Here is a 23,681-nt window from a genome sequence, read left to right as displayed (position 1 = left end):
AGGTCATCCCCACAGAGTGGACCCTTCTCAAGAATGTTTGCAGCAGACTTTGGGCCCTGTGGGGTCAGCCAACCATAGATCTGTTCGCTACCTCGATAACCTAGAGACTCCTGTTGTATTGTTCTCCGATTCCAGACCCAGCAGCAGTTCACGTGGATGCTTTTCTGCTGGATTGGTTCCATCTCGACCTGTATGCATTCCCGCCGTTCAAGATTGTCAACAGGGTACTTCAGAAGTTCTCCTCTCGCAAAGGGACACGGCTGACGTTGGTTGGCTCCGCTCTGGCCCGCGAGAGAATGGTTCTTAGAGGTACTGCAATGGCTGGTCGACATTCCCAGGACCCTTCTTCTAGGAGTGAACCTTCTAAGTCTACCTCACGTAAAGAAGGTACACCCAATCCTCCACGCTCTTCGTCTGACTGCCTTCAGACTTTCGAAAGACTCTCAAGAGCTAGGGGCTTTTCGAAGGAGGCAGCCAGAGCGATTGCCAAAGCAAGGAGAACATCCACTCTCAGAATCTATCAGTCTCAAGGGGAAGTCTTCCGTAGCTGGTACAAGACCAATGCAGTTTCCTCAACCAGTACCACTGTAACCCAGATTGCTGACTTCCTGTTATATCTAAGGAAAGTAAGATCCCTTTCAGCTCCTACGATCAAGGGTTACAGAAGTATGTTGGCAGCGGTTTTCCGCCACAGAGGCTTGGATCTTTCCACCAACAAAGATCTACAGGACCTCCCTAGGTCTTTTGAGACCTCAAAGGAACGTCGGTTGTCCACTCCAGGCTGGAATCTAGACGTGGTCCTAAGGTTCCTTATGTCATCAAGATTTGAACCTCTCCAATCAGCCTCTTTTTAGGACCTCACATTAAAAACTCTTTTCCTCGTGTGCTTGACAACAGCTAAAAGAGTAAGTGAGATCCACGCCTTCAGCAGGATCATTGTTTTCACATCTGAAACGGCTACATGTTCCTTGCAGCTCGGTTTTTGCTAAACGAGCTTCCTTCACGTCCTTGGCCTAAGTCGTTCGAGATCCCAAGCCTGTCCAACTTGGTGGGGAATGAACTGAAGAGAGTACTTTGCCCAGTTAGAGCTCTTAGGTACTATCTAAAAAGGTCTTAACCTTTACAAGGACAATCAGAAGCCTTATAGTGTGCTATCAAGAAACCTTCTTTTCCAAGTTCTAAGAACTCAGTTTCTTACTATTCAGGCTTCTGATTAGAGAAACACATTCTCATCTGAAGGAAGAAGACCTTGCTTTGCTGAAGGTAAGGACACATGAAGTGGGAGCTGTGGCTACTTCAGTGGCCTTCAAACAGAGCCATTCTCTGCAGAGTGTTATGGATGCAACCTATTGGAGAAGCAAGTCAGTGTTCGCATCATTCTATCTCAAAGATGTCCAGTCTCTTTACGAGTACTGCTACACCCTGGGACCATTCGTAGCAACGAATGCAGTAGTAGGCGAGGGCTCAGCCACTACATTCCCATAATCCCATAACCTTTTAACCTTTCTCTTGAATACTTTTTATGGGTTGTACGGTCGGCTAAGAAGCCTTCCACATCCCTGTTGATTTGGCGGGTGGTCAATTCTTTCTTGAGAAGCGCCGAGGTTAAAGGTTGTGATGAGGTCCTTTAGTATGGGTTGCAGCCCTGTATACTTTAGCACCTTTGAGTTGATTCAGCCTTCCAAGAGGAACGCTGCGCTCAGTAAGGAAGACGATCTTATTAAAGGCAGAGTAACGGTTCAAGTCGACTTCCTTACCAGGTACTTATTATTTCATTGTTATTGTGGATAACTGATTATATGAAATACGGGATACTTAGCTATCCTTTAGTCTTGTACACTGGTTTTTCACCCACCCCCCTGGGTGTGAATCAGCTACATGATTATCGGGTAAGTTTAATATTGAAAAATGTTATTTTCATTAGTAAAATAAATTTTTGAATATACTTACCCGATAATCATGATTTAATTGACCCACCCTTCCTCCCCATAGAGAACCAGTGGACCGAGGAAAAAGTGAGGTGGCGTCAACAACAAGTACTGTAGTACCTGGCCACAGGTGGCGCTTGTGAGTACACCCCCTTCTAGTATAGTGATAGCTGGCGTATCCCTCCCGTAGAATTCTGTCGGGTAACGGAGTTGACAGCTACATGATTATCGGGTAAGTATATTCAAAAATTTATTTTACTAATGAAAATAACATTTTTTATGTTGATTACTTGATTGCATATGTAGCTCTGTGCTTTATCAGTACTGCTACAGTATACTTAATTTCTCAAGATGGGTTGTGATTAAAACCATGCCATACCTAATTACGTACAGTAATTAGGTAATGACTATTGGGGAAAACATTTTTTTTTTTTTTTTTTGATAAATGGACCAATATAAGTAATGTGAATTTTTACTATTAATATTGAAAATTTTGCTGTGATATATTAATTTTCTGCCACTTACTCTTTATTGAACAAGAATTTTATAAACTATTTGGTTAATTCATTCATTACTGTGATCCATTAAACTAAAGTATACACTTATCCACATCACATTTCCTTCTCTAGTTTTGCTAGTTCTGGTTCTAAATTCAATGTCAGTTGAATAATCCAATGTTAAGAAAGGTGTGTTATGATATTGCTCAGTGTCCTTTGTTCTTACACAAAAACAAACCTTTGTTCTCTGATAAGAGTATGCTTACAGCGAAGTTGGATACAGCCGTTAAAACTTAACAGAGTGGCAGTAGTTAGCTGGAGGGGAGAAGATAAGCCTTCCCCATCTGACAGGCCAATGAGCTAAGCTCCCACTTCACTTTCATCCAACAAATAGCACAGACATACTTCCTGCGTCCGCATTGGGCTGTTTTAATCTTTTGCTTTTTCTATTAGATAAATGTGTTGGCAAATCATCGTGTATGAGAAAATTTTAGAAAGAAGGATTTGCAGTCGTTTCCCAATAATTGTAGTTGTGGGACAGTTTTATGATGATATCCACATTTTTGTTCCTGGTGGACAGAATTCCTGTTTGCTGTTTATTCCCTTACTTATTTTGCCTAATGAATGCTAAGGAGGTTAGCAATCCTTAGACATCGATATACTCTGTTGGAGGAAGAAGGTTCTACTGCAGCCGAGTGTGAATGGGGAACGACACTACCCTTCCTATAACTTTCAGAATCTCTCCAATCTCGGAACAGTGTTATGGATAAATCACCTGGTTGCGCTATCTCTTCATAGAGTTCATGTGGTCTCTTCCCTCGTGATTGGTGACATCAGACTTTATGACCTGGTAGAGGGTGAACTTCAAGTTCTTCCTTTTACTCTGCCTTATCTTCATGAGAGATTCTTCACTGCTAGTTCTAGAGGAGAACAAGTATAAAATGTTACCATAGGTGTCCAGGAAGACTTGATCGATAGGGGTTGCATAAACATGGCTCCTACAGTTTCTTTCCCCATGGTAGAGACAATACAGTACCAGGAACCTTCCTTTTTGAGTAAGTGCCGAAAGCTGTCCCATAGCGAGAAGAAACATTGGCACGCGCAACTCTCGTACTGAGTTTATCATACACTGCCAGTTGGGATGAAGGGCTCCTTTCTTCTTCCATCCTGGATAGTCTCTCCTCTCTCTTTTGGGCAAGATAAGGAAGCAGTGTGTGCTGGGGCTGTTCTTTAATGGGAAGAAACATTGGTATGTGCTGCTTGTACACATGTTAGGTCCTGTACCCAGAGCAGTGTTTGGCAAAAATTGTCTCATAATGGTAGGAAATGTTGGCACACACAACTCTCGGTCTTTGCTGAGCACTGTTACTTTTCCCAAAGAGGGCGTCGTCTAAGATGGCCAGTCATCATAGCTGTGCCTCCAACGATTTCTGTCCTTATTGGAGTATAGTACTTGCCAGGAGGAGTGATAAATACCAAGATCTCACTAAGCACCAAGCGGTACGCACCAAGATCATCATCAGCATTGAGCAGTACGTGGTGCAGGTATTCACGCGCCTGATAGTTACGAGACCGAACTCTTACAGCGACGTACGGAATAAAGGGTGGCTGCCCTCTTTTTCATGCTTTGTCAGACAGTTCTAGAGAGATGATGAGATCACTGCCAAGAAAAATAACAGCTCAGAGGAAGGATTGGGGTGAACAAGCTCCCCCTTCATATGAGTAGTGTGAGGACCTGAGCAGTTTCAACATTGTCACTGAGACTGCTTGATGACTTTAGCAGTTTGTCTCATCATACACCTCTTCTTCACATGTCTCTTGCTGACCAACCTTTACGCACCTGGGATTCATGCGGTCATCGATCTCCATGCGATAGGACATAATGCAGTCAGACTTCTCACACAGGGTCCGTCACCTGCATCTTCTCAGCACTCTACACAGACATATCAAGATCTTTCTACGCTATGAAGCTGGTCTATGTTACAAGATCCTCCCATGCTCTGAGGTCGGACAACAACATGGAACCTTCCCACTCGTCCTCGTATTAGAATCATGCAAGTGACTTTACATGACCCTTCTGAACACTCTTGGCTCTTGGAAGACGATCCTGGCACGATCTCATTTAGTAAGCGAGGCAAGCGGTTTTGTATCGGAACTCTTCCTTCCTAGAGTATATATTTCAGTACACAGTGTTCACATGCTTGCTATCACTGCTTGCTGAACACACAGACCCTCATGCAGGGTGATTGGCATTGCCCTTGTCCCCCTCCCTCTCATAGAGTTCCAGAGACAACAACCCAGCTAAAGGAGTTTGGTCGAACTTATGATTAATGAGCATATTAATGTTAGCCGACCATCTCGTCCCAGTTGACCTTTCCTACAACATGATCACTACAGGCATGACCACCATGCACAAAAATCTTCACGATCCTGGCCTTCCAATTCCCCTTGGGTCTCCACGCGCTATGTCACAGCTTGAGGTCACTGTGACTACACACGACAGGATTGATCTTTTACACATTTATGGGGCTCCTCATTATTGAGTCTCATGCACCTATTTTCAGTGATTTTTGTGTTTCAGACCTGGAATTTGCATCATTCCATCTTTTGCAGTCTTCAACACTGGTGAAAGGGGAACCTATGACCTTTCTCAATGCTTGTACGGGTTATGAGATCTTCCCTTCATTAGTGTTGTTTCCTTATGGTCTTCCTTTTGTGTTTCAACATAACGGTAATGTTCTGATTATGTTACCTACACTTAAGATTCCTCATGCTTGTTTTCTGTGATCATCATTTTCCACGGGATCAGCCACAGGTAGCAATCAGGAACCATACGATTGGAACCAACGATTATTCTCTTGGTGATCGTCACTTTTCTCTCGCTAGAATACTGGTTGCCTATTATCTTTTCATTCCCAGCCCTCCCAGTCCAGAGGTCTTTCTACATACCAAAATCTTTCAACGCTTGACATTTTCTGACTCCCTGAGACTGTTCCAAGACCTAGATCTTCCCAAACTCAGAGACTGCACCAGGACATGAGATCTTCCCATGCTACAAGATTTTGCCAGACACCAAGGTCTTCCTACTCATTCGCCTGATAGGGATCGTACCATATGACTTCGCAGGTCCAATCTCAGCACCCATACAATCACCGAGAGGCCATATCGTGCGCGTATAGTTCTCGTCAGGGATACTCACCAACCAAGAACAGGCACTCATGTGACACTGCTACACAGTGCATGGTACTGAGGCCTCTCTTTCTCTCTACAAAAGCTAGAGCACTTAGTACCCCTAAGCCTGAGAGAGTATGAGAGACAGGACCTCTTTCATTGACAGAGATGCTTGTTTCCTATGGGCGGCTCCGTTGTGATTGCCCTAGTAGTTCCTGAAGGATTACCAGTCAGCAACCAGCTTTTCCCTTACCTTCTAGTTTTGTTAGAGCTACCCTGGTAACTGCATGATGATGGTCATCTCAGGAATTCCTCACCCCTGGGGAATCTGCAGTCCGTAAACATACAGTATTATAGGGAGGGATGGCGTTCCCATCTGAGTATCCTATCTGTCAAAGGGATGTGATCCACGGAAGAAATGCACTTGCTTTTCAACCTTAACTTAACACATGCAGCGTTGCGACAGTATTTGGTAAGTTTCCCAAAGTATTGTGGCAAAGCACTCAGTAGCAGTGATTAACGTCAGTGCTTCGGTTCATCACTTACGTCAACAATGATGCTCCTTTCATAGACCATTATTAAGCAGATGCATTCTTGGGAAGTCTTCAAAACAATAGAGGTGTTTGCAAGGTTCATCTACGGTGGAAGGCTGTTTGAGCAAACATAGTCAGTCGATAAATTGTGATTCCTACATCACTGTGTGGTTGAAAAGCTTCTTTCTTTAGGTTTTCACCAATGCAGTACTCAACCGGCTCGCCATTCAGTCTGTTGGTAGTGTTTGAGGATTTTTTTCTTCATACCTGGGGATTCTAGATTCTTACTCCTTGCTGCCCATTTTGCTGTTAGGCCAGTTACTCGACAGTAGGTAGAGGACATCACTGCAAGATTTTCAACTATGACCTGAGTCCTACCCTTCACGAGAATAGTCTAGACTCATGAAGAGCTCTTAGGGATTTAGAGCTACATGGATCGTTTTGCAAGTTTGCAGGTCTCTCCAGGTATCCCACTGAAATCTATCACATGCAGCAGATGGGCTCTGATGAAGCAAGTGGGAAATGGCATATCTTTGGTTGTGTCACAAGACATTCTGAAGGATATAAGATATCCATCACCTTGGTTCAGGAATTCATGGCCAGAACCTAGTACCCAGCCATTCAAAAGTTCCAGTCTTAGCAGGGACCAGGATGTCTTTCCTTTCCATCCTGGGAGGACAGTACAATTCTTTCTACAGCAACCGAAGGAATAAAAGAAAAGATCCGAGAACTCGGTTATTTTTAGCTTCAGGGGACAATCATTTATGCTTTTCCTGTAGGTAAGGGGACAAAAGGACAATCATTGATTCAAATGCACGAAGTCAAACATTCGGATCTATCTCAACTCTTAGGAAATCCCTGTCGGGTAAAAATCTTGAAAAGAAAGAGTTGGGTAATGATAGACAACCTTCTCTGTCCATTGGGAAAATACCCTTAGATCCCTGGATACTTGTATCCTTGGCCAGGTAGTAGTAGTTCTACAAATCGTATAACAAACTTTCTCTTTCTTGGGACAACAAACATCTCGTCTAAGTCTAGAACGAGAGGTAAGATTGACTTGCTCTTCTACCTCTCCTCTCTTTCCTTCCTTAGGATGCAGCAGTCACTCCATTATTTTCTGGATCAGACAAACGATGCAAATAAACATGATTAAGAAACTTTTCTTAATAAATCTGTTTTGTTTAGGAATATCTCATAAATTATCATACAGTACATTTAGACAACATATCCTCCATTTAGATGTAGGTTTTTCCTTGAACATCTACAAGCTTCTGGTAGGGACCTAGCCTGGCACCAGCCTCATCTTCATGCCCAGGTAATTAAGAGGTTGACAGAAGTCAGGACCGAAGTGATTTTACATTCCTTGGGAAAGTAAAGCAGCCAGTTTCATTAAAGGGAGTTCCTCCCTCCTATGGATGAATCTCCTATTAAGGGACGAGGGTTTGTATTGTATTGTAGGAACGAATCACAAATTTTAAAAATTAATTATTTATTTTTCTTGACTATACAAATCTGTGTCCTGTAAGTTACACTTCCATCATTAACCATTACTCAAGTCCAAGGTTTAAGGAAAAAGTGGGTAAGGCTTACCTTCCATCGAACTACAACCACCTTGATAAGTTTTAACCATTTTACCCCCTGGCTATTTGGAACTTTCCAACCCTTAACCACCAGGTGCTTTTTTTTTTTTTTCAAGCACATTTTGCAATATATATTTTTTAAATTGCTCTAACAGGCTTAATTTTCGTCATAGAGAGGTCAGGTTGGTCTCATTCTTTTGGAAAATGCCTGAAGTTATCAAAAATATGCAAAAAAAAAAATTTAAATAGCAGTTTTTTGCAAGGATGTACCAGTACGTCCATGGGGGTAAAAGGATGAGTTTTGTGAAACGTACCAGTACGTCCATTTGGGGGTAAAAGGGTTAATAGCCATATCTAGCTTGGCTTGAAGCATACTCTTATTAGAGTACTTGTGGTTTGTATAGTTAAGAAAAATTCAAATTATTTAAAAAAAATTTGTGATTTTACGTCTGACATTCAGTGAAAGTAAATTAGGTTTGAATGAATAGTTTCTAATGTTAATAATTTATTATCCTATTAAATTTGTACTGTGCTATTAATTTTGTTTTTGTTTTAGGAAATGATGGTCCAGCAGAAAATTCACCACCACTGACATCAATTGTGTATTTTTCGTCGGAAGGTGATGAGCCTCCGCAGATACTTCAGTTACCAACTGGAGACTCTACCAAGCCACTTGGCTCAAAAGAAAATCCTATACAACTTGTACAGCAGGTTTGATATTAGAATGTTTGTAATGTTTATAGGAATGTAGGATCTCTTCTCCTCCGCTGTGCTACAAACAGGCTCATAGTGTGGCCAGAGGATGTGAGTCTCTCCTTTTTCTCTTTAACAAGGGAGGGTGGTGGACAGGCATTGAATATTATTATGAATGATCTGATATTGATACCTGTAATTATTTCCTAATGATCTGTACTTCCTGTAAACAGATGGGAGACAGGATTGTCTTTTACCATTGATAGTCCTTCATTTAACTCCTTTAATTTACTATTTGAATTCCAGCTTTCCCTTTTCTTTCATTGTATTATTTTAGTCATTTTAAGGTTAACTAACTTTTGGTTTTTTAACTTTTACTTGTCAAGTTACTACAAGTAATTTTTTATTTGTTCCAGCATTAGATACAAACCCTATGCGCTTGATATAGGAGTATTATTTCGGCGATAGCTTAAACCAGATGTTGAAGTTTTTGCGAGGTGTAACTACCCTCCGCTAGTTAGCGGAGGGGATAGCGTTGGTACACCATCCACCCCGCTCACTTAAGTACTAGTAAACAAACATCACTTCTTATTTTGGCTCAGCAAAGACGTAATCTTGCTCTCCTGCCAAACCTTTTAACCGCTTTATGATTAAAGACAACTGGCCTAAAGGTTTAAAATAGTCCCTTTTCTTTCAGATGGTGACCCTGGACTTCCCTGTTGTGTGAATTCCGTTGCTTCCTTTAGAAAGCAACGGCACCCACCTCCAAGGGAATATTTCCGAGTGTGTTTCCCTGCTTCTGCTCACCTTCGTTCCTGCAGCTGCGGCATAGGAACGAGAGCAGTGGCAGACTGATTCCCTTTGGGATTTCCAGTCGGGGGATCTTTTCTGGGTGAACCCAGAAATTGGCTTTGGCTATGTTTCACAGGCAGCTCTCATTGACGACCTTCAACTTGAACAAAGCTTGCTGACATGCAGAGAGCACTACCCAGAGGTCCACATCCAGGTGTTGGACAGCCATTCCTTACGATGGAAAGGCTTCCCCCACCGGCTGTTGAGCAACTTTCCCTTTCGAGGAGACCTGTTCTCCACCAGGTGTTGGGTGATCATCCCTTATGGGGGAAAGATCCCCCCCACCAGCCACTGTCCAGCGATCTTCCTGCTTGCGTGGAGAATTGCTGACAGTGGCAAAGGGTTAGTGGACTTCCCACTCACCGGAGTTCAGCACAGCCTTTTTCATTCACTTGCGAGGGGATGCCGTAAGGCTACTCACCAACCCCCTGTGGTGGGTAGGATGACCATGAGTACTGTACAGTACTTCGCAAAGACCTTAGTTTTGCAGAGAAGTCATGTGCAGTGCTGAGCACTCATCCACTGAGCTCTAGTGGGGTGGGTGGGCGAGCTCTTCTGCATGATGAAGGTATGCAATCAACCCAGATTGCTCACCTTAGTACCCATTGCGAGTTTGTGAGACCCTAGTCGCCAGTGTGAAAGTGTGCTCTACTTAAGTAGTGCACAGAGCTCCAGTTTACTGTTGCCTCTAGTGAGCGCTATTTCGGTAGCGCGCAGAACTTCAGCTAACTGTTGCCACACGAAATAGCATGCACTTACTCACATTACCTGTATCCATCTTTGCAGATAAGATTCAGTTCTCTCCTTTCCAGCATTCGCTAGCGCCTGACAGCGTTCGCTAACGCTAGTTAGCCTTTGCTTATTCACACCAGTGCTCACGAGAGCTCACTGTCGTGTGCCAGCTTTCGCTGGCAAACCTGAACAAACCTGCCTAGTGTCTGTGTTCCTTGCATTCTGGGCCAACAAACACTTATATGTTAAACAACGTTTCTTCATGGGAAACTCCCTTCCCTGAGGAGGTTTACACAACTACAGTCGTTTGCTAACATCCCATTAAAAGCTGAAACGAACTCCTTTGGTTTCGCATCCTCGCTTACCAAGACAAAACCGCCACATTCCATCATTGTGCCCCTGAGCCTAACAAGTCTTGTTAGACGCTGAGTTTCATGAAACGTAATCCTTCGGGTTTACTTTCTGGGCTTGTTTCCCTACAGAATGTAGAGCTCTTCGGAACACTCGCACAATGAGCTTGTGAGACATACCCTTGCAAGGTTAATTTTTGCAAGCCTCTAGTTCCAAGGGAATAGTGTCAGCTTCTGCTTACCTTTACAAACTATAGAAAGCATTTACTTACGAGGACGCTTGTCCCTCACACAAGGCTGGTAGGTAAACTTTAAATTCCAACGTAGGTCTGATCGCTATGTGTTTTTCGTGGGCGCACGCATGCCTACAAACATGTTAAAAATGCTAAAGCTAGTCGATGATCAATTTCCTTGGATGAGAATGTTGCGGTTTGTTGCACATACATTATTCTCGCAAGCGGGCTCAGGCTCATTTTTTTAACACTTACCTGGAGGCAAAGAAGTTATGCTTGTGCAACCGCATATGGGCAAGCAATCTTTTCTACTGACAAGGACTATGTACCATCATATAATTAGAACTCCGTTCTAATAAATCATTACTGTAGTTTCGATGATTATATTCCTTACAGGAAGTCAGGTTAAGCATTACCCTCCTACTGATTGATTGATTGATTTAAAGTTTTCAGGCATTCTGACATTTACCCTCCTACCTTCCCATAACCAGACATTCCAGGCAGTTCCTTCCTAACTTTTGCATTGGCCATCTTAGTATTTAAAATACTTAGACTCTGAAACTTCGCATAAGCGAATCTGTTCCTTGGGAGGGAACATTTGAAACTTATTCCAGTTTTGCCAATTGGAAACAAAGAAATACAGACGTTTTCGTCGTTTCTAAGGGATCTCGGTCATAGGTAAAAGGAGGTCTCGTTAATCAATGTTCTCCAATCTAGTTCTGGACGCAATGAATAATTCGGCTGCGCCTGTGTGCTCTTCCCTCCTCTTCGATGTGTGTTACTGGTTCGTAGATGGACTTATGCATATATTATTTGTCCAATAATAGATAGAAGATACGTCTTATAATGTCTTTCAGAAGTAGTTGCATGCGATCGGTCATTATCGGCTGGTCTCTTGCCCGACAGCGATCAATAAGGTGTCACATATAAGACAAATAACGTAAAAGAAATAAAATAAAGGCGCAGGAAGTTGGGCGGATATTGCCAATGTATTACTTCGTCTCCCTGATTCATGGGTTTTGTGGGAAGCAGTCCGAGCTGCTTTCAATATTGCTGGGTATTTTCTGACCCAAGCACACGTGTACTGAATCTGTATCCATGTCAACAGGTACACCGGGGAGAGGGGACGCAGAGTGAGAACCAGTCTGGTGCGGTTACATCACCTGCCACTGTTACCCTTAGGCGAGACAAGCCCTCAAACCCCCCAGCAATGTAGGGGAAATAAGAACGTCCAGATTATGTGAGTTGAAGGCCAATTAAGTTCGAATCCTACTCATGAGTGGGCAACCCTCACTAGGCGCACCAGCCATGGTAAGCCTACCTCAACCATGGCAGACGTCCATACGCCATGACATCCAACGATTTCTTTTTATAATATTTCGAAGTCATTTAAATGTCTCCCCGAGTGTCCGCTCTCCCCGTGTGTAATTATTGTATTAGTTAAAAGTTAATTCCATTGTAATTGACTGATGGAATCATTTAAAAGCCAGCGAGAAACTTATAATTCTTCTGTTATGTAATATCAAGATTTAAAGTTCTGTTACACTCGATTTGAAGAAGATTTATGCTCATTTTCTTTGAGAAAATTATCTTTGATAATAAATCCTCTTACAATGTAACAATCGTCTAATTCACCGCCTCCAATCATGTATTATTATGTAATTAACCCATGCCCGGTGACAAAGGAGATTTGCTGTAATCCCCTCTTCCTCTAGATAGTACAGTACTGGCTACTGTGGTATTACAGTACTGACCTGTAAGCATACTCACACTACAAACTTCCATTGGATTGAAGGCAGTTGGAGGACTAGATTTCCCCCCCTTCATAGCAGTTGCGTGGAACTGGGTTTGCACGTCTAGACATCAATCAACTTGAGATGTACACTTACTGTAGTGAAACCAATCTGTTCTGGCTGCTGAGATGATTTCTTACCCACTGTATAGTGCTCTCTCTCTCTCTCTCTCTCTCCTCTCTCTCTCTCTCTCTCTCTCTCTCTCTCTCCTCTCTCCTCTCTCTCTCTCTCTCCCTCTCTCTCTCTCTCTCTCTCTCTCTCTCTCTCTCTCTCTCTTCTCTCTCTCTCTCTCTCTCTCTCTCTCTCTCTCTCTCTCTCTCTCTCTCTCTCTCTCTCTCTCTCTCTCTCTCTCCTCTCTCTCCTCTCTCTCTCTCTCTCTCTCTCTCTCTCTCTCTCTCTCTCTCTCTCTCTCTCTTTTTTTTTTTGGGGGGGGTGGGAATTCTGAGCTCACCTGCCCTCAATCAGGAATCAGACCACCACCTGTGAACATAGTGGAATACTGAGCTCACTTAAGGAGCACTGTCTTTGTCAAGCATCAGATTGGGACTTGACGCAGAAGACGGTCTTTTCCTAGCTGTGTTCTCTGCAAAGAGAGTCAATGAGCTACATGGTCGGTTTTATGACATCGCACATTCTCAAGAATAGGGGCAAGTTACATTCGTATTTATCCCGGAGTCTCACCCAAGGCTCAAAACCCAGCTGGAGCGGATCCTAGAATCAGGCCCTTTCAAATCGAGAGTCTCCGTTCTATAACAGATTACCCAGACCAACTATTACTCTGCTGGGTCGTTACGCCACTCCTAGGAAACATGCTTTATACTTTTAGTTTATTACATTTTAGAAATTAAATGATTCTTGCTTTAATTATATATATTTTAAAATTGAAGCTGTAAAGAGCATTAGATTTAAGTTGTAAAGAATAATGGTTTTGATTTTATATTCAGTCGTTCATGTATAAAGTAAATTTACTCCTGAAAAGTAGGAACATTTAGCCACTATTTCAATATGTATTTGCTTTATTGGTAGAAGATAACAATGACAATCAAGACTTCATGTTTGATCACATTCTTCATAGTATGCTAATGGAATTTTATACTGTTGTGAAGTTATTTATAGCAAAGAGATTATACTTAAAATGACTACATTTACTTTATTTTCAGGGAAATACGTTTCAAGCTTTACAACCGGTTCACAAGGAACAGTTAGAACAGATAACTTCCTTATTGCAGCAGAGACGATTAACTGTTCCTCTGACTGCTCATCATGATGAGATATATGATCCCAAGACAAACATGAAAATTGTTTATAAGGTAATTTTAAAAGCTTTTTGAGTGTTCCCTTATTTGTATTTTCTTGTGTGAAATGTTCAAGTAATTGCGTGAAATTTTGATAATTTCTAGTATATTGATTCTGTATACAGACTGATTTATTCATACAATCTTTCACATCTTGTTTATTAGGTTGTCCATCCAGAAAGCTTTCGTGAGGAGAGTGGAATAAGCGAAGACAGCGATGATGCTCCGGAATCTATAGCAACAGTGCCAAAGAAGAGGAAAAGAGGAAGGCCATCTGTGAAGTCGAAAATGACAAAGATTGAAAGCACCTCAGAACTCGAAGATGTAAAAGTGGATGTCTTGGAACCAGTATGTATGACTTTTGTTGTGTCATTACTATTGTTTAATTTGTTCCTGCATGAATTAAAATGTTTGTCCTTTAATGGAAGTATGCTTTTAGTAAAACTAAGTATGGCTGATTAAACCTATAATGAGATGGCAAATTAGCTATAGAGTTGTGGGTAAGTACCGCCCACACGACAGTTCACTGAGCCCCCACTCGCCGGATAGCATAGACATACTTCAGGTGTCCTTGTCGGGTTCGTTTAGTCTTTTGCTTTTTCTTTTAGATAAATATGTTGGCAGATTGTCCTGCGTGAGGGATATTTAAAAAGAAAGGATTTGCAGTTATTTTCCAATAACTATAGGTGTGTGACAGTTCTCTATGCAAACTTGCTGATTTCCACAATCTTGTTCATGTTATACAGTATTCCTGTTTGCTGTTTATTCCCTAGAGAGTGTGGCCTTTTGACAACGATGATAACGCTACCCTGAGATGGTTTGCATCCCTCGGACATTGATTTGATCAGTCGGAGGAAGTAGGTTTTATTGCAACCCCCCCCCCTTCTTCTTACCTTTAGTATCTTCCTGTTCCCAGGAATGTACTAAGGATGTAATACTGTACCAGGTTGTGCTGTCTCTTCATAGAGTTCTTGTGATCTCTTTCCCGGTGGCAGTGTCGTTGTCGTTATCCTCTTGTTCAATTGTAGAAGGCAAACTTCATGTTCCCCCTATTTTGCCTCATCTTCATCAGAGAGTGTTCACTACTACTTCCAGAAAAACGCTTATAAGACGTCATTGAATTACAATAGTCTAGGAGGTTTGATCGATAGGAGTCATGGTGTATGTGTGACTTACTTCTGTTTCTTTTTCGGTGAGGGTGACAGTGTGGTACCAGGAACCTCCCTCCTTCAGGGAGTGGTGAGAGTTGTTCCATAGTGGAAAGCAACGTGGGTACTTACAATTTTCTTATAAGCTGAACATGGGCATGGCCAATCTGGATTAAAGAGTACCACACGTCTTTTCCCACTTACTGGATGTTCTCGCTCTCTTTTTGGGAGAGAGAGAAGCAGTGCATGCTGAATAGATGTTGATGCACGCTGCTAACGCCTGTAGCTTATCCTTCTGACATGACGTCTGCTGAAAAGTACAAGATAATCAATAAGGCAGTCTCATGAAACTTGACCGATTCTTCATGATTTTGTGGGAGGAGCAGCACTGTACTAAGCCCTACTCTCCTAATGGGTAGGTGTTTTGGTATGGTACAGAAGCTCCTTTAATTACGATGTATAGGACTTCATGCCTCTGCTACCAGTGTGAGACCAAGCACAAGCACTGGTGCTCAGGACATAGGCAGCCACTTTCAGACGTTCGGGATGTTCCCAGGATGCTTCTGTGACACCATTGCCACAAATACAGTCAATGAAAGTGTCTTCTAATTGCTCCTTTCACTCCACTGAATGCCGAGAACCTCCCCTGACTGATCTCTTGCTGCACATGCAGGGCAGAGAAAGTACGTACAGTACTGGAAACGCATCTAGATTGGGCAAGTTGTACAGCATCTCATATGCCTTGAGTTATTCAGAGGGATTTTATGTTTGCTGTGTAGATTTATAGCCAAGACCCAGAGCCCCGCTGTCCACAACCCCAGGTTTGAGTCCTTCTCCATCTTCTCTCTCCAAGCCGGACCAGCATTTTAGATGATCTACTTCCTTGTCCCGTGGGGGGCCGCCACCTCATGAGACTTTAGTGCTTCAAACTGGAGCACCAGAGTCTGTCCTTTAGCACTGGAAGGGTAAGAAGCTGATATCCAAGAGTACAGTCTCATTTTGGCTTCATAAGGCTATCAAGTGCACTTACATTGCTTTTAGAGAGCCTACAGGTGAACTGCAGTACAAGAAAGCAGGAGTCTCAAAATGCCAGACAACCTTTATTGCCTACTACCTTAGGGAGTATATCCACAAATGCCTGGATACTTTTACCTCAGAGACCTGTGGTAGCTGCTCAACAGGTTGCGTAGCAAGCCTTGATCCCGCCTGGGACAAGAGGCATCTTATCTAATATAGTGGTCGTGACGTACATCTAGGAATGAAAGGGAAGAATGTCATACCCTTTTTCATTTCTTCTTCCCCTCCCTTGGGCCGCAGTATTCGTACTGTTATGTTGCTGGACAGGACGCTAGATACAGGAAAACTATGCAACTGAATAACTTTTAATTACAATTTGGTTCGTACTTTTTTGAAGTATCCCTCCCCATCCTCCTGTACAAGGACGAGGACGGTTGGAATGTATGTGCACCCAAATACTCTTAGCCCTAAAGCTAAAGCAAATAGAGACCATAGGCCCAGGTACTCTCAGCCCTAAAGCTAAAGTAAATAGAGACCATAAGCCCAGGTACTCTCAGCCCTAAAGCTAAAGTAAATAGAGACCATAAGCCCAGGTACTCTCAGCCCTAAAGCTAAAGCAAATAGAGACCATAAGCCCAGGTACTCCCAGCCATAAAGCTAAAGCAAATAGAGACCATAAGCCCAAATACTCTCAGCCCTAAAGCTAAAGCAAATAGAGACCATAAGCCCAGGTACTCTCAGCCCTAAAGCTAAAGCAAATAGAGACCATAAGCCCAGGTACTCTCAGCCCTAAAGCTAAAGCAAATAGAGACCATAAGCCCAGGTACTCTCAGCCCAAAAGCTAAAGCAAATAGAGACCATAAGCCCAGGTACTCTCAGCCTTTGGATTTTATGGTCGAGATGTTTCCCTAAAAATGGTGCCCGGAAGGGAAAGGGAGGTTAAGAGGAGGAAGATTAGGTTGAAGAGTTCCACCAAACCCTTCCATTTGGCGTAGCCTAACTGTTACAGTCAATGACGACAAAAGGACATCTAGGTTCATAAAGGATAACTCTGAAATTGAACTCGGTGAAGGGATAGAGTATCATCTCTTTAGTCTTAGGATAAGCAACTGCTGTTAGTTTCATAATTATTATTGAAAGTCACCAAAGTAGAAATGGTTCTGACGTGTGCTGTTATCTGTACAGTAGTCGTCATACAACCTACTCTGAGCTGTCAGTTCAAATATAGTACTTGCAATACTTTATTCATTTCAAATTATGGTTTGGGATGCTTTGTCTATTACCACTTTTAGTTTGAGTTCTGGATCAAGATGGTCAAACCACATATGTATTGAAATATAAGTTTAATGGATAATCAGCTTAGTGTTGTCCCAGAATAGGATGCTTTTTTCCTGTAAGCTTGATTTTTAATTGCACACAGATATCTACTGACTTGTAGTTCAAGAAATGCTCAAACTTTATTTTTTTTTTCATGTAAATTTTGCATTCGCTTTTTAACAAGGGACAGTATTGCTCTACAAGTTTTACATTTTACAATTGATTATTTGTGTTTTTCCAGGAAGAGGAGACTAAACTAAAGGTATCCAGGACTCGCTCTGGTCGGATATCCAGACCCCCTCAACACAAATTGACAGATTTCAGACATCTTTTGCATGCTGGTGCTAAGGATACTTATTTGGAATACAAAATTCAAGAGGAAGATCTGAAACAACCAGAGCAAGGTAATGTTATAGGTTCTTTCCATCAAATTCATATTGCTCTTTCATGGTTTAGTGCTTTTCCTCATATCTTAACCCTTTTACCCCCAAAGGACGTACTGGTACGTTTCACAAAAGCCATCCCTTTACCCCCATGGAAGTACCGGTACGTCCTTGCAAAAAAAGCTATAGTATTTTTTGTTTTCATATTTTTTATAATTTTTTGAGAAAATTCAGGCATTTTCCAAGAGAATGAGACCAACCTGACCTCTATGACAAAAATTAAGGCTGTTAGAGAAATTTGAAAAAAAAATATACTGCAAAATGTGCTTGATAAAAAATAACCCCTGGGGGTTAAGGGCTGGAAATTTCCAAATAGCCCGGGGGTAAAAGGGTTAAGAGTGTATGCTATAGAAGTTTTATTGTAACACCATCAATTTACAATACTGTATCCTGGTTCTTTGTGTCAGGACTCCTTAGGCACACACTTAGAAGAAAGTAGAACCCTTCCCCTGGACAGATATGTATTGGGGTCACTCAGTGCTCTGATAGTAATTGTATATCCTTGTTGAATATTCAAAATTTAGTGAACTACATTTTTCTCTTTAATTTTTGTCGGTTGATCATTGTATGAGGTAAGCTTTTGAAACTAAAATATTTTGGAAGAGCCCAAGGTTGATCTTTTAGGTAAAGCCTAAGATGCCCGTTTCTCCAAACCAAAAGTAGTCAGCAAAGCATTTTGAGAATATGATAATAATAATTACCTCTGCCAATGAAGTTGGAAGGAAGGAGGTTATGTTTTACCCCTTGTTTGTATGTTTGTTTGTGAACAGCTTCCTGGCCACAATTTGAATCGTACGGTAATGAAACTTACAGAGATTAACTGTTATGTAAAAAGCTGGAAGTGATTAAATTTTGGAAAGTCAAGGTCAAGGTCACAGTTAAGCAAAATGTCCAGTTCATGTAATCAGCCATAAGCTTGGACATTGTTGTCATAGAGACTTCAAACTTGGTTCATATTTGATTATGAAAATCCACAGCAATTAATACATGTTAAGTCAAAGGTCAAGGTCAAAATATAAGCTGCCACGGCAGAGGGCTACACTCTACTGAGTGCCCCTCTAGTTAATTATGTTATAAACAGCATTATCTGACTCAACTGTTAGTACATTAGTTATATGCATTGTTATTAAAGCTTTTATTATATGTCTAATGCATATAGTTTTGATAGATACAGTAGGAGTTTCTTAGAAAAACAGACTTACCAGAACATAAGTATTTATGTCTGACAGGTAAATTGTTTACTTTTTATCAGCTGACTGTACTCCTCCCTTCCGTCCTTCTCTTTGCATCAAGAATACCTTGCCTTCCTAAGATATATGTTCGTGGTTCTTGACTAGGGTATAGGATAAATCCCCCCCCTTCTTTAGCTGACAAGGTGAGAATAAAAAAAAAAAACAGTGGTTCATATAGTGGCTGAGAGGAAGTGGTCAGCTCTTGTAACATAGCAAACGGAATGTAAAAGAGAATGATACAAAAGAGTCTATTTACCAAGGCATTTCCCCCAATTTTGGGGTAGTCCTCCCAGCCTGACGAGGGATTCAGCCGAGTTTGGCTGGTACTGCTGAGGTGCCACAGCCCACCCTCCTTCATTATCCACCACAGATGAAGTTTCATACTCTGAATCCCCTACTGCTGCTACCTCCGCTGTCACCAAGGCGACCGGAGGAAGAGTAAGGAGGTTAATTAATAATGTACATATCTTGCAGAGATCTAGGATAGCAGAAAGGAAGCTATTGGAGGGAAGTTTTTCAAAGAGGCTTTCTTAAAGGGCTCATATGCTAGGCTTTCTTAAAGGGCTCATATGCTAGGCTTTCTTGGTGGTAGGATGTGTTTCAGAGAGTTCAGAGATCTGGGTGTGAACCTCCATGAAGTTCTGTTACATTTAGTATAAGTCACTGAAAGGTATAAAGGCTGCTCATGAATGGCAGAGGCAAGGGACAGTAATATTGCCTTAGCTAGCAGGACAATGCCCTAGAGACTGACCATATGTACAAATGATCAGCACCCAATTCCCGTCTCCGCCCAGTTGGAACCATGGGGGCCCAGACAATGCCAGAGGATGACCCAGCAGTTAGGCTTATAGGCTCCCTGAAACCCCCCATGAAGTTCTGCTACATTTAGTATAAGTCTCTGAAAGGTTTAAAGGCTACTCATGAATGGCAGAGGCAAGGGACAGTAATATTGCTCTAACTAGCAAGTCAATGCCCTCAGCTAGCAGGACAATGCCTTAGAGACTGACCATTCATACAAATGATCAGTACCCAATTCCCCTCTTCACCCAAGCTAGGACCATGGAGGGTCAGACTATGGCTGAGGATGACACAGCAGTTATGCTTATAGGCTCCCCCAAACCCCCCTTCCTTAGCTCACATGAATTTTGAGGTTGCAGACACTACAAGAAGCTATTGAGCTTGAGCAGAACTTGAACCCTGGTCTGGTGATCGCCAGACAGGTAAGTTTCCAGTAGGTCTCTGCTTTTAAACAGTAGAGGTGGAGCAGATGTTTGGTCCTTAATGATGGACTAATTTCTTTAGCAATGGATGCCAGGTGTAGGGAAGAAATATGAACGACATGAGCCAGACTCAAGAGCCTCCATCAAAGTTTTTTCTCTTCAAACAAAGCAGAGCAAATATGAAAACGGCATTATAAATGCTCACACATCTTACGTGTTGAAGGAGGGCTGACATACAGGATAACTATTTTAAGATGATGGGTTTGTAGCAAAAACAATTTTTTCAATATTAAACTTAGCCGGTGATCATATAAGCTGCAACTCTGTTGCTCGACAGAAAAACCTACGGTCAAAATACGCCAGCGATCGCTATGCAGGTGGGGGTGTACATCAACAGCGCCATCTGTCGAGCAGGTACTTAGTACTCCAAGTAAACAAGAACCAATTTTCTCTCTGTCGGGCTACCGGCAAGACCTACTAATACGCTGTTACTAACTGGATTTGTTTTCACAACTATTTGGTGAAGTACACTGTATTCTAGTTTTGAGCTTTCGCTATGCAGGGGTTTTATCTTCATCTCAAAACTTGAACTCGTTTTGGATAGATTTAATTATGGTGACAAAGAGAGTATGGACTCTCTTTCACTTTTAAATGGCCGATCCTTCCCTTAGACGGAAATGTGTTTAGGTTTTTAGTAATTTTGCTTAACACGTTATAGATCTATATATTTTATATCTCTCCGCCTTTATTAGGCCTCTTCGATTAACTTTCCATTTATTATAAACATATAAAAATAAATTTTTATGTTTTGTTTATATGCGACCTTTCCTGATAGTAGGCGGTCCTAACTTGGAACCGAAGTTAATCAACGTTGAGCCCGTTATATCGTATTTAGCCTTTAAAGAATTTAAAACTTTTTAAATTTAATGTTTTATGAAAGAATTTCTTTGATAGTCTTCGTACTGTTTTCAAAGATGAACTAACGTTTAGACTACGCAGTTGTTGACGTTCAGGACGTTCAACATGCGCTCTATCGTTACGATAGAGAGAGAGTGTACAGTATCACGGTTTCACTTTGCAGTAAGAGTAAATCGATTCTGACGTTTCGTTCATTCTTTCTTAGCTTAAATGTTTTAAATTCTAAATTAAAGGAACTTTTTATTTGGAAAACCTTTCAGTTTTTTCCTTTAGTCAAATAACATGTTTTTTTGACGATATATTATTGGGGTCTTCTCTTAGGTGCGAAATCAAGAGAGAAAGAGAGAGAGAGATAGAGACGGAGGGAGAGAGAGGAGAAAAAACGTTCCGTTCAAGCGGGTAACGTTGTTCTCGTGTTAGGCCTACTCTCCTCCCTAGTCGCTGTACGGGGAAGAAGGTAAAACGTTTCTAGGGTTTTATTCTTGTCCCCAGGCTATGTGCGGTGAGAGATTGTAAACGTAGTTTATTTGAACTAGTGTTTAGTCTCTTTCCCAGCCACTGAATTCTTTATCTTAATATATGTTTTCTGTTTTTTGCTAGTATTAATGAGCTGCATTATACGACTGTTTTCGCAATTACTACCTTTTAATGAAGGGTAGAATTGCGTGTTTCAGGTAGAAATCGGTAAAAGTTTCGATTTCAGTGAAATAAGTGCAAAACAGAAAATCGAAGTGATAAAGTGATATGCGCAAAGTGTTACAGTGTTGCGTCCGAGGGTTCGTCTGTTCGTGCCTGTCGTTCACCTAGTCCGGGACCTCTTGCAAGCTCCCAAGCCCAGGGGAGAAGTAATGTCGAACGACTTATGGGTTCGTCAGGCCTTGATCAACGAACAGACGTTTCCCTCCGTGGTTTCGGGCGTATCTACCCAAGATCGCCCCACCCACACAAAGACGAGAGAGCCCATTTATTTCTCGTCTGCGGAAGAGGTTTCTCGTAAGAAACCTTGGACCAAGGTCTCGCAGCTTATTAAGCGCAAGTCGGTCCCTTCCGCGCAAGTCCAACGGCCCAGTTGTAGCCACTGGGTCAGTTCGGACTCGCTGCAGTCTTCCGACGACTGCTCACCTCCTAAGAGAGACAAAGCGGTACCGCATCAGGCAGTCACACCGTCTGTTGCCGCACCTGCTCCTGTAGACCCTAAGTGGTCTTTGCTGCAGACCATGCAGTCTCAGTTAACGTCATTAATGCGGGACTTTCGTGCTGAGAAGGTTGACACTGCACCAACCTCTAGCCTACAACCAACACGGTTGTGCGTCCTGTGGACGCTGAGGCGACCTTCTGCCGCACTCCAGCTGAGAGAGTCCCGCCACCCATGCGTTCCAGTGTACCCTGCCAGCCGCATGTTGACGTTCAGTAACGCACGGAACCTTCAGTTGACGTTCGCGAGGTTCAACAACAGTCTAAGTTGTTTTGTTTTGACGCGGTGCGTCAACCTCCGCATTCTAGAGTTGTTTTGACTGCTCAGTATAGACAGTCAAAGCAGTCTCGAGTGAACACTGTATGTCCTCACGCACCTGTTGTGGTTGACAGTTCAGTTGTTGACAGTTCACAGACTGTCAAGCAGTTACATGACGTTGCCTTCTGGTCTGCTACTAATGCACCAGTGCTGTATGTCCTCACACACCTGTTGTGGTTGACAGTTCAGTTGTTGACAGTTCACAGACTGTCAAGCAGTTACATGACGTTGCCTTCTGGTCTGCTACTAATGCACCAGTGAGAGACTCACTGAGATAACCTAGCTTTTATCGGACAAGGTTCCTGTAGATGAGAAAGTGCTGTTCTCCCTCCTACTGATATTCCCTTGAGGACTCTGTCATTTGGAGAGGAGCCTTAAGCTGCTTAGCCTCCTATGGACTTTAATTAAATCATGATGATTTTTTAAGGATCTTCGTCCGGATCTTGTAACTGCTGCTCCTCGTTCGCCTAAACGTCAGAACTTACACTAGGCCTAGCTACTTCGAAGCCGTTGTTTTTAAGCTAGTGCTCGTTACGTTGGCTAGGCGACTGATTTTGCACCAGGAGGAGTTTTAGGGATACAGCCTTTGATTTCCCTTCTTTTTAACTGGCTTATAGAGCGAGAGTCTGATAGGACACGAGAGAAGTTCTCGGCTTGGGAGTTCATGCCTCTGCCCAGATAGACTTCTCAATTCTGGTAGACTCGCCCTGGCGCCTAGCCAGGAGACGCTCCAAGTTGTTTACGGGTCAACTTCTCAACTTTTGTCGAGCCTTTGAAGTTTTGCTGTACTATTATGTCACACATAACAAGGCTTTCAGGGATGGTAAATGGTTCCGCCTCAGTCGCTAACCCCGTCTGTTGCCACACCTGCTCCCGTAGACCCTAAATGGGCTTTGCTGCAAGACATGCAGTCCAAGCTTGCGTCCTTGATAGAGGACTTAAATGCGGAGAAGAACCTTCTGGCCAACAACCTTCCAACCGGTTGGTTGTGCGCCCTGTTGACGCTGAGGTAACCTACTCGCGTCTGCCAGTTGAGGTGGTTCCTCCTTCTGGCCAACAACCTTCCAACCGGTCGGTTGTGCGCCCTGTTGACGCTGAGGTAACCTACTCGCGTCTGCCAGTTGAGGTGGTTCCTCCACCGATGCGACCCAGTGTGGGTTGCCAGTCGCACGTTGACGTTAAGCGACGCTCGGAGGTGGTTGTTGACGTTCAGGAC

General features: G+C 42.6%; 1 protein-coding gene across 2 annotated transcripts in view; it reads left to right on the top strand.

The window, feature by feature from the left end:
• Nucleotides 1-23,681, top strand: part of LOC137653757 (serine-rich adhesin for platelets-like) — an 81,010-nt gene that overhangs the window by 34,827 nt on the left and 22,502 nt on the right. For both annotated transcript variants that reach the window (XM_068387381.1, XM_068387382.1), the window contains exons 3-6: nucleotides 8,266-8,420; nucleotides 13,523-13,672; nucleotides 13,823-14,005; nucleotides 17,381-17,543. In XM_068387381.1, the coding sequence (XP_068243482.1) occupies nucleotides 8,266-8,420; nucleotides 13,523-13,672; nucleotides 13,823-14,005; nucleotides 17,381-17,543 (651 nt within the window). The remainder of the gene's footprint in view (nucleotides 1-8,265; nucleotides 8,421-13,522; nucleotides 13,673-13,822; nucleotides 14,006-17,380; nucleotides 17,544-23,681) is intronic.

The sequence above is a fragment of the Palaemon carinicauda genome, chromosome 14, assembly GCF_036898095.1.
Source record: "Palaemon carinicauda isolate YSFRI2023 chromosome 14, ASM3689809v2, whole genome shotgun sequence".
Classification (NCBI taxonomy): Eukaryota; Metazoa; Arthropoda; class Malacostraca; order Decapoda; family Palaemonidae; genus Palaemon; species Palaemon carinicauda.
Note: the sequence above shows the minus strand (reverse complement) of the source record. Positions and strands in the feature narration are given on the sequence as shown.